The sequence below is a fragment of the Leopardus geoffroyi genome, chromosome B1 (assembly GCF_018350155.1).
Source record: "Leopardus geoffroyi isolate Oge1 chromosome B1, O.geoffroyi_Oge1_pat1.0, whole genome shotgun sequence".
Lineage (NCBI taxonomy): Eukaryota > Metazoa > Chordata > Mammalia > Carnivora > Felidae > Leopardus > Leopardus geoffroyi.
Genome location: NC_059327.1, coordinates 148,347,118 through 148,356,910, shown reverse-complemented (window position 1 = coordinate 148,356,910; position 9,793 = coordinate 148,347,118). Strand labels below are relative to the sequence as shown.

At 44.3% G+C, this 9,793-nt stretch overlaps 1 protein-coding gene across 4 annotated transcripts in view; it reads left to right on the top strand.

Moving 5' to 3' along the window:
* Positions 1–351: 351 nt before the first annotated feature.
* RUFY3 (RUN and FYVE domain containing 3) overlaps positions 352–9,793 on the top strand; it is an 81,121-nt gene continuing 71,679 nt past the window's right edge. For 3 of the 4 annotated variants that reach the window (XM_045473813.1, XM_045473818.1, XM_045473819.1), the window contains exon 1: positions 366–959. In XM_045473813.1, the coding sequence (XP_045329769.1) occupies positions 611–959 (349 nt within the window). In that variant the 5' untranslated portion in view covers positions 366–610. Of the gene's footprint in view, positions 960–9,793 lie in introns of all 4 variants that reach the window. The other variant, XM_045473812.1, reaches the window with a different exon arrangement.

Sequence of the window (9,793 nt, the reverse complement as noted above, 5' to 3'; positions counted from 1 at the left end):
CAAATGGTACAGTTTAATACCCGGGGGGGAGGGAGGTTCCTTTTTAAAATTAGCTTTGTCCTCTTCTCCCACCCAGATCTTTGTGCCTCCGTGCTACGGCTGAAGTTAGGCTGCAACACAAAACGCCGCTAGCTATCTCGCCAGGTCTCCCACCTTTCAAGCACTGGGGAGGGCAAACACACCTGACAGTTTAAGAGGGCCGTGCCGGGGGCGGGTAAGGACGCGCACTGGGCGCCGTCTCCTCCCCTAGGGTCGGGAGGGAGGTCAACGCCGGCGGAGGGAAGCGGAAGGTGGGAAGTGGGAAGAGGAGGACGCCGCCCCCTAGGGGAGCCGCGCCGCAGGCTGGGGGCCGGGGCGGGAGGGGCGGGCGAGAGGAGGCGGCCGGTAGGGAGACCGCTCCGTCGGGCGGGGCCGTCGCACCAGCTGGCTCGGACCCCGGCGGGGCGGGCTGTAGACGGCGCGGCGGAGCCCAGACGCCGGCCCGCGGCCAAGGAGAAAGGTGGCGGCGGCGACGCGGCCGGGACGAGGCGGCGGCTCGCCGCCGTGACCCTCTACTCCCCGGCCCAGGCCCGGGCGCGAGTACGAGGCGGCGGCGAAGGAAGGAGCGAGCATGGCTGAGACCGCGCCGCCGCCCAACGCCGGCGCGGAAAGTTGCAGCGAGGAACCGGCGAGGGGCGGGGAGCAGCTGCTGGAGGAGCCGAGCCGCGCTCCAGCCGGGGGCGCGGACCGAGAGGGCGAGGCGGGGCCGCCGCTGGCCTCTCCTGCCGGGCAGTCGGATCCCGGCTCACCAGTGGCCGCCCCCTTCTTCCTGCTCTACCCAGGCGATGGAGGCGCCGGCTTCGCAGCGCGCCCGCCGCCGCAGCAGCAACAGCGCTCCTGGAGGACCCCGCCGTCGCCGGGCTCCCCGCTGCCTTTCCTGCTACTGAGCTACCCGAGCGGCGGCGGCGGCGGCAAGCACCGTGAGTGGCGGCGGGAAGGGGGGACTCGGCCGGGAAGGGTGCAGGGGGGCTGCCGCGGTCCGGGCGCCGGACTGTTTACCTCGGAGTCTCCCCAGGCCGCTGGCTCCCACCCGGCTCGGCTTCCCCTCCCCTCCTGGGCCGGACGCTCGTCCTCGCCAGCCTCCCACGTGCTCGCCGGGTCCCAGCCCCCGGTCCCAGGCTGGGTGCCTTTCCCGGAGGAGCCGAGGAGGGGGCGGCACCCAGAGACCCGGCAGCCTCGTTGGCCCGCCTTCTGCGAGCTCCAGGCGCTGGGGCCGCGGAGTAGGTGTGGCTGCTGCGCCGCCGCCGCCCGGGCGGCCTCGGTTGTATCACTAAAATTTTTACGAGCGTTCACGCCACACCCGTAAATATCACAGATGCGTCCAAGGGATTGAGAAGAGAAATCAGGAACAGTACGCGAGTTGACACGAATGGAATGTGTGGTTTTGGAGGGGCCCCTCCCGAGATCGTATCGTTTGGCAGGCAGAGGCCTCCACCTTTTAATACCACCGCCTCGGGAGCCCCCTGAGTGCAGCGGACCTCACTTTGTGCTTTATCAGTCAACAGCTGTTCGTTGCTACTTGCCAGGAGCGGGGTCCTAGAGTAGGCAGTGTGTGTAAAAAGACTTGGAGGAGTGTTAAATCTGGTTTAACATGACAGGGTCTTACAGTATGAAAATGTGGCTGAGGATACAAGGCATGCTGTAAATGCCAAGTACTTTGTTGTATGAGTTCTGAAAAGGGGGAAAAACTTGCCTAAGGTGATGAGGGAATCTCTTTCCCAGAAATAGAGCTAGAGACTTCTTTTCTCACCAGAGCAAGCCTTTTAACTGCTCTACACAACCAAGAAATCCTGACTGTCTTTTCTACCCCTAATCCATCCCTTATGACATTAAAAGTCAAATGTTTTCTGTGTGCGTATGCTGTGATTATCATAGTTAATCCTCACATCTGTGAGACAAATAGGATGCCACGTTTTCAGATCAAGTTGAGGATCAGTATTATTGAATGATTTGACCCAAGTAACAGCTTTAGAGTAGGACTGAAGTTGACCCAGATTCCTTGCCTACCAAGCCCGTGCTCCTTAAACAAACACCAAACCTCTGAAACTGGGGGCATGGTTCTCTTAGGTTAGGAGCCATTGGGTTCAGCTGGAGGTAATAGTCCAGTGTCACCGTTTCTGTTACTTACCTAGAAAGAGGGCCAACACTGACCACTGACAAAAAGTCTTAGTAAAACCATAGGTTGTGTGTTGGAGTAGTATGTGCTAATCTCAAGATGGGAGTGCCTAATCAAGGTAGAAATTAGTCCTTTAATCAGTAGGGGAAGTAAAGATAATATTCACAACATTACTTTCAATTTTCTAAGGAATCTGCTTTCTACTTTGTTCTTTAAGCATGGCCTCTTTTTTCTCCTTAAAATTTTATTTCTGTGTAATCTGCTTATTAACCACATCACTATAGGATGAAGACACTCCTATCAATTCTTTATAATTCTGTAAAGGTTGTGGTACAACCATTAGTTATTTATTTCAATGTTTACTTATTTTTGAGAGAGAGAATGCGCAGGTGCATCGTGGGAGGGGCAGAGAAGGAGAGGGAGACCCAGAATCCAAAGCAGGCTCCAGACTCTGAGCTGTCAGCACAGCTCCTAACGCGGGGCTTGAACTCACCAACTGCGAGATCATGACCTGAGCAGAAGTCGGAGTCTCAACCCACTGAGCCACCCAGGCATCCCACAAACTTTATGGACAGAGCAAATGCTCAACTGTGGAGGTGTCAGCTGTGGGGATTATCTGAATTTCAGTTAGTTTACTTGATGCTTCCTCCTATTAAGGATTAGCTTTTCTTTTTTTTAAGTATTGTTAGAAAATTAGGGCCTAAGCATGATCAAGATCAGGAATGAAGACTTGAAACTTCATAGGTGTGATCTCTTAGTCTCTACCTTATAATGCAGATGTATTGAGCAGTTCTTGTCCTGAGTTTTTATTTTTACCTTATTTTTTGTTTTTTTCTTTTCTTTTTTTTTTTTTGAGAGAGGGAGAGAATCTTAAGTAGGCTCCATGTCCAGCATGGAGCTGAACATAGTCTTGATCCTGTGACCACAAGATCATGACCTGAGCCTAAATCACGTGTCGGAGGATTAACTGAGCCACCCAGGCACCCCACCTTGTTATTTTTATATGTACTTCAGAACACATGCATACTTGGAAAAAGGAATACTCAATAAATTAAAAGATTTTTTTGTGGCTGCCCTGCAGAGTCAATGCAGTATTACTTTCTATCATGTACAGTATGCAAGCCTTGGTTTGCAAGCCTAATTCGTTCCAGAAACATGCTTGTAATCCAAAGCACTGTGTATCAAAGCGGATTTCCCTATAAGAAATAATGGAAACTCAGATGATTCATTCCACAACCCAAAAACATTCATATGAAAATGAATAAAATACTGTAATATAATACAAAATAACAAAGAAAATATACAATATAAAGAAGCATAAATTAACCTTCACTTACCTTTGAAAACCTTCATGGCTTGTGTAAGGGAGATGAGAGAGGAGGGTCATTGTGTAGGATGACTTTCACTATCGTTAACGGATGTTGAGTACAGTATAAATAAACTCTTGTCATATACGGTATTTAATGTGTCTGGCAAGAAGGCGGCAGAGGAAGGGGTCTCTGTCTGTATGCAGCCTGACCTAGAATGAAGCAAAGCATTCCTAAGCTTACTCTTGTTTGGAAAAGCAAGGGACCGTCCAGAGGTGCTTTGAAGTGGCAAAAAACACACTAGTGCCAGTTGTGGGCACCTTCCAACATGCAAAAATTTCTGCCAAATACTGCGGCCTGAGACCGACATGGGACCATACCCCACAATCCTGTAGAGAGAGAGGGAGAGAGAGAGGGAGAGAGAGAGAACCATTGGCTCAGTTGTGATCATGTGACATTCAGCATCACGTACTACTTGTATTGCAAGACATTGCTTGTTAATCAAGTTAAAATTTATTAGAACGGTTTGCTCATCTTGTGGAACACTCATAGAACAAGTTACAGTCACAAGGCTTTACTGTACTTGGATATCAGAACTCTGCATCTCCTGGCTGTTCACTTGAGCAACCTGAGGAAACAGTTGTTGGTGTTTTTTTTTTTTTTTTAATTGTTTTTTTTTTTTTTAACATTTATTTATCTTTGAGACAGAGCATGAACAGGGGAGGGTCAGAGAGAGGGAGACACAGAATCTGAAACAGGTTCCACGCTCTGAGCTGTCAGCACAGAGCCCGACGCGGGACTCGAACTCACGGACCGCGAGATCATGACCTGAGCCGAAGTCAGCCGCTTAACCGACTGAGCCACCCAGGCGCCCCCTGAGGAAACAGTTTTAAAAAGATTTTTCATTCAACCTCAGTACCCAATAAGTATTTGCCTCCTCATCACCCAGTTTTTAACTCTTGTTACTGTCTTTGCCCAAAGTACTTAATATAATAATTTTGAGGTGTTGTATATTAAGGCAATGCCATCTTTTTTATTGTAGATACCTTGATTGTATTCAGATATTTTAAAAATTAACCTTTACATTTGAGTTCAGCTTTGTTTAAATGACACTGATAAAAAATAGCAAAAATGTGTGTAGGGAATGTAGCTTAAACTTTTCAGTGTTCATAATGTGTACTATGTCAGTGTAAAATCGTGCTAGATATAATTTCATCATGTTTAAATACAGCAGGAAGGAAGGCTTCTGATTTGCTGTGTTGGATTGTGTTCCTTTCTGAGTCTTTGAGTGCTAGTCTGGTAATTTTTTATGCTTCTAGCTTTTAAATGTCATAAAAATTCCTAACCATGCCTTTAAAAAAAAAAAATGTTTATTTTGAGAGAGGGAACATGAGCAGGGAAGGAGTAGAGAGGGAGAGAGGGAGAGAATCTGAAGCAGGCTCCACACTGTTAGCACAGAGCCCGATGTAGGGCTTGATCTCCTGAACCATGAGATCATGACCTGAGCCGGAATCAAGAGTCAGACACTTAACCAACTGAGCCACCCAGGCGCCCCCCTACTATGCCTTTTAAAAAATATTTGATCTATAAAAACTACAAGTAACACATAAATCTATTGTCATTGTTTAAATATTTACAGTACAAGAGTACATTGAATACAAAGTGAACTTTCCTTTTGGGTAGGAGACCTACCCCCTTTTCTGAGGATACCACTTTTGAGTTTGGTGAGTTTTCTTCCAGAACTTTAGCATGCATTCACAGACATGTATGGGTTCATATTTCATGAGGCTTTTTCCTCTTTGGTGTATGACCTTCCACACTAATTTCTCATAAATTATATAAGGATCTACTTTCATGCCGTGGTACAATGCTTTTAATGCTTCCCTTTCCCATCCTAACTTTAAAAGTCTTCTCATGGATGAGTAAGAGATGGCTTCTTGGTTTTGGAGTGAAGAGGCACTCCTGCTGTCTGCATAGTTACCAGCTTCTACTGACAGTGATTCGTTTCTTCTTCCAACTCCCAGAGCCACAGCTAACATTTATGTTTAGGGCAATGACATGCAAATAAACCCACATCTCTGACTTTGTCTTTTCCATTTCCAACAATGTACCATAAAAAAAAAAAAAAAGTTGCACTCAACAAAGAAGCAACTTTCTTTCTGTATTTGTATGTGCTGTTGTGAGATGGTAGAAGGGCTAGGAGGGGAATAGAAGGAAGAAAAAAAGTGGGAAGGAATGGTAGCATTGCTATGTCCACCCACTGTAAAGTTGAGTATAGCTAATAGTGAATGCCTTGTTGAGCCCTGGAAAGTGCAGAGAATGAGGGTTTCTGGAAACATTCACAGATGTGCTTTCTCACAGATGTACTTTAAGAACCCATGTTGGGGAAGGAACTGTCTCATTTATGTATAAATGCAGTAATGAGTAAGGGAAAAAATAGTTTTATGTTCGGTTTATACACATATATACAATATAAAGATGTGTATATTATATATGTATGTGTGCATGTATATATATTATTTATGTGTGTATATGTATATATTCTGATCTTAATTTATCTTCCATGGACATTTCTATTATTGTGTCTCTTTTCTTTTTTCATTGTTTAATAGCACTCCAGAAAACATTATACCTGGTTAGCAGTTGAATACACATTAATTAGTTGACCTGATGTATTGTTTTTTTTAATTTTGAAAAGACAAAAATACTCCATTCTATTTTGTAAATATAGCGGCATCTGCTCAAAATTGATAGGTATTCGGGGAAGGATTGAACAATGAAAACCTAAAAGTATTTAAGGTTCATCTTTATACTAGTAGTTTTTAGAATAGCAGATGGAGTTGTGACTTTTTTAAAGACAGCTTTTTGGTATAATTGACGTAGAGTGGTTCCTCCATTTACAATGCTGTGATTCATAGGCTTTCAGCTCTTTTCCAACTGTGTTAAGCATACTTTATCTGTGTTAAGAATCACTTTCTGATCCATTAAATGTTATTTTGTCAAATGACAGATATAAACACCCATAGAAAAGGAAAAAAACCCTTCAGAAATGTAGCATCTTCAGAATTAAAAAAAAAAATTTTTAACGTTTATTTATTTTTGAGAGAGAGGGACAGAATGCGAGTGGGTTAGGGACAGAGAGGGACAGAATCCGAAGCAGGCTCTAGGCTCAGAGCTGTCAGCATAGAGCCCAATGAGGGGCTCAAACTCATGACCTGTGAGGTCATGGCCTGAGCGAAAGTTGGACGCTCAACCGACTGAGCCACCCAGGTGCCCCCATCTTCAGACAGTTTAATTGTAAGTTAGTGACTACCAGAGAACTAGAGTTTAGAACTAAAGAGTATCTAAATACAGGTGGGTCTTTTCCACCCACAGCTGTAGTGACCTGGTGAGGTATGGGGAGCTGGTTCATGCCCCCAATTCCCCCAATTCCTGCATCCTTTGGGATGCACAGCTCTTATTATCACTGCTGTCTAAATTATCACAGTTTGTCTTCCCAACCAATTTCTCCCCTTCTGCTTCCTTTCATTTGTTTTACTTACACTTCTGGCCCAGCATTATCAAAAACCTCACACTCTGATTGACAAAACAACAATTTCAGAATATTAGATGTAATCTTTGAGACTTTGTTTTGACTGCCCCCCTCTTGATAATCGTAGGTTAATTCTTTATAGACAGAGTTTTCTTTTTTCTTATTTCTGGTCTTAGCTTCATTTTGGATACTAGAGGATCCTAAAAGCCTCTCCATTAGATGAAAGACGCTTTACTGTAGTTCTGTAATCCAAACAGCTACAAAGAAAGAATGTGAGTAGTAACATAATAGTAGTAGTAGTTAGTGGCTACCATTTTATGGAATATTTTTATGTGCCCTGCAAAGAGCTAAAAAGTTCACATTTATCAGTACGTGCTGATTTTTATTAAAATTTGCAACAGATAGAAGAGCTGATACTTAAAAACTACTCTCTTAACAATGAAAACTGAATGGGGCGCCTGGGTGGCTCAGTTGGTTAAGTGTCTGACTTTGGCTCAGGTCATGATCTCGCGGTTTGTGGGTTAAAGCCCCACATTGGGCTTTGTGCTAACAGCTCAGAGCCCGGAGCCTGTTTCAGGTTCTGTGTCTCCCTCTCTCTGCCCCTCCCCTGCTTGTGCTCTGTCTCTCCTTCTCTCTCAAAAATAAATAAACATAAAAAAAAAAAATGAAAACTGAAAAAAAATGAGTCCATGTAGAACTCATATAAGTAGATGTATACAACTTATGTTTTTTGGCAGAGTATTTGGTTCAGTATCTCTAAATGACTTATCTAAATTATTATAAAATACAAAAATTCTGATAGAGTAGCCTTAGATTTGCATTTGCAAATCTGGAGACACAGATTCTGTGGTTTTAGGATAGTTCTTAACTCAAATTTTGCACCTGTCAATCACCTGGACATCTTGTTAGCACAGATTTCTGGCCCTATCCCCAGAGGTGTTTTGTTTGTTTATTTTTAGTGAGGCACAACTGACGTATAACACTACATTAATTTCAGGTATACAACATAATGATTCAATATTTGTTTATATTGCAGCTTTTTAAGTGAAGGACAGAATGAATTCATATTCCTGCATAGTGTGGTGTCACAGCTCATGTTCTTAATCACTGTATGCTCCCTCACCAAAGCATTAAATCAGTTTAGGTAGAAAGCAGTAAGTTTGGTGAGAGAGAGAGCAGAGCAAAAGTGGCAAAGAAAGCAACTTTTGGAGCTAAAAGATTAGTATTGGCCTCAAAACATATTCACTTGAGGGGCGCCTGGGTGGCGCAGTCGGTTAAGCGTCCGACTTCAGCCAGGTCACGATCTCGCGGTCCGTGAGTTCGAGCCCCGCGTCAGGCTCTGGGCTGATGGCTCAGAGCCTGGAGCCTGTTTCCGATTCTGTGTCTCCCTCTCTCTCTGCCCCTCCCCCGTTCATGCTCTGTCTCTCTCTGTCCCAAAAATAAATAAACGTTGAAAAAAAAAAATTACTATTTAAAAAAAAACATATTCACTTGACTTATTCTGTCTTGCATCTTTTTCCTTTTTGTTTAGCAGAAATCTGTGTTAAAGAGATGGAATCTTACAAAGAAGCTAAGAGAACATATTCTTCTAGTATAGGTTATAGGTAGTAAAAAGTCTGGGAGAATAACGTAGCAGAATTAACTGGATGAAATAATGATATTTTCTTGTTGTCTAACATACTTGAAAATTCCTTAAATAATTAAGTGTTGCCTAAAAGACACGCTGCCTCTTTACCATTATACAAAAGGTAATGGGTCCCCATCATAAATTAAAGAGTCCCTATTTATGTATATAAGTAAGTAAGTAAGTAAGCTCTACATCCAGTGTGGGGTTCAAACTCACAACCCCAAGATCAAGAATCACAGGCTCTACCGACTGAGCCAGCCAGGCGCCCTAAAGAACCCCATTTTAGGGGTGCCTGGGTGGCTCAGTCGATTGGACATCTGACTTCAGCTCAGGTCCTGATCTCGTGGTTCAGGAGTTCCAGCCCTGAGTCAGGCTCTGTGCTGACAGGTCAGCACCTGGAGCCTGCTTTGGATTCTGTGTCTCCCTCTCTCTCTCTACCCCTCCCCTGCTCACACCCTGTCTCTCTTTCGAAAATAAACATTAAAACAAAAAAAAATTTTAATGAGTTTTGCAGGATATCTGAACTGTTGTTTTTCCACCCAAACCTTATTAACATGGAAACTTCTTCCTCTAGGGTAAAGTGGCTCAAGTGTGAGCTGTAACATTTATTTTGGGAAGTCAGTAGTGTAAGATAGCATGACTTAAAATTATGAGAAAGGAAATGTTTTTAGAGTTACAGAGCGGTGGTACTTGAGAGAGTATCAGTATGATCCCGCCCACTACTGTAACTACTTCCGAATAATGGGAAGGTTCATGGTCTTCCTAAAGCCCACCAGGCAAGGGCTGCTGACCAAGGTGGGTATCCCTGATTGCAGGGACCCTGTTAGTGACTGACTGGTTCTATATTTGTTCTGTACCAAGTAGACATGACAGGCAGCATGTGTCAGAGGGAGTGGCATGGAAACTGAAAAGAAGTTTATAGGGGCAGAGGTGGGGAAATTTGAAACCTCATAAAACATAGGAAAAGAGCCTGTCAGACTGTGACAGCAAGAGGCATGTAGAAAGCAGAAATTGTTTGAGCATGTTGCCTTTTAGAATACGGTTCCTCTAATTTTAGAATCTGTTTAGGGACTCTACAGGCATAAACATCTGCTTCCTCTGCCTTTTTTATGAACTTAAGAAATCTGGTCACCTGATATGAATGCCTGGTAAAGTTCTGACCCATGTCTTCC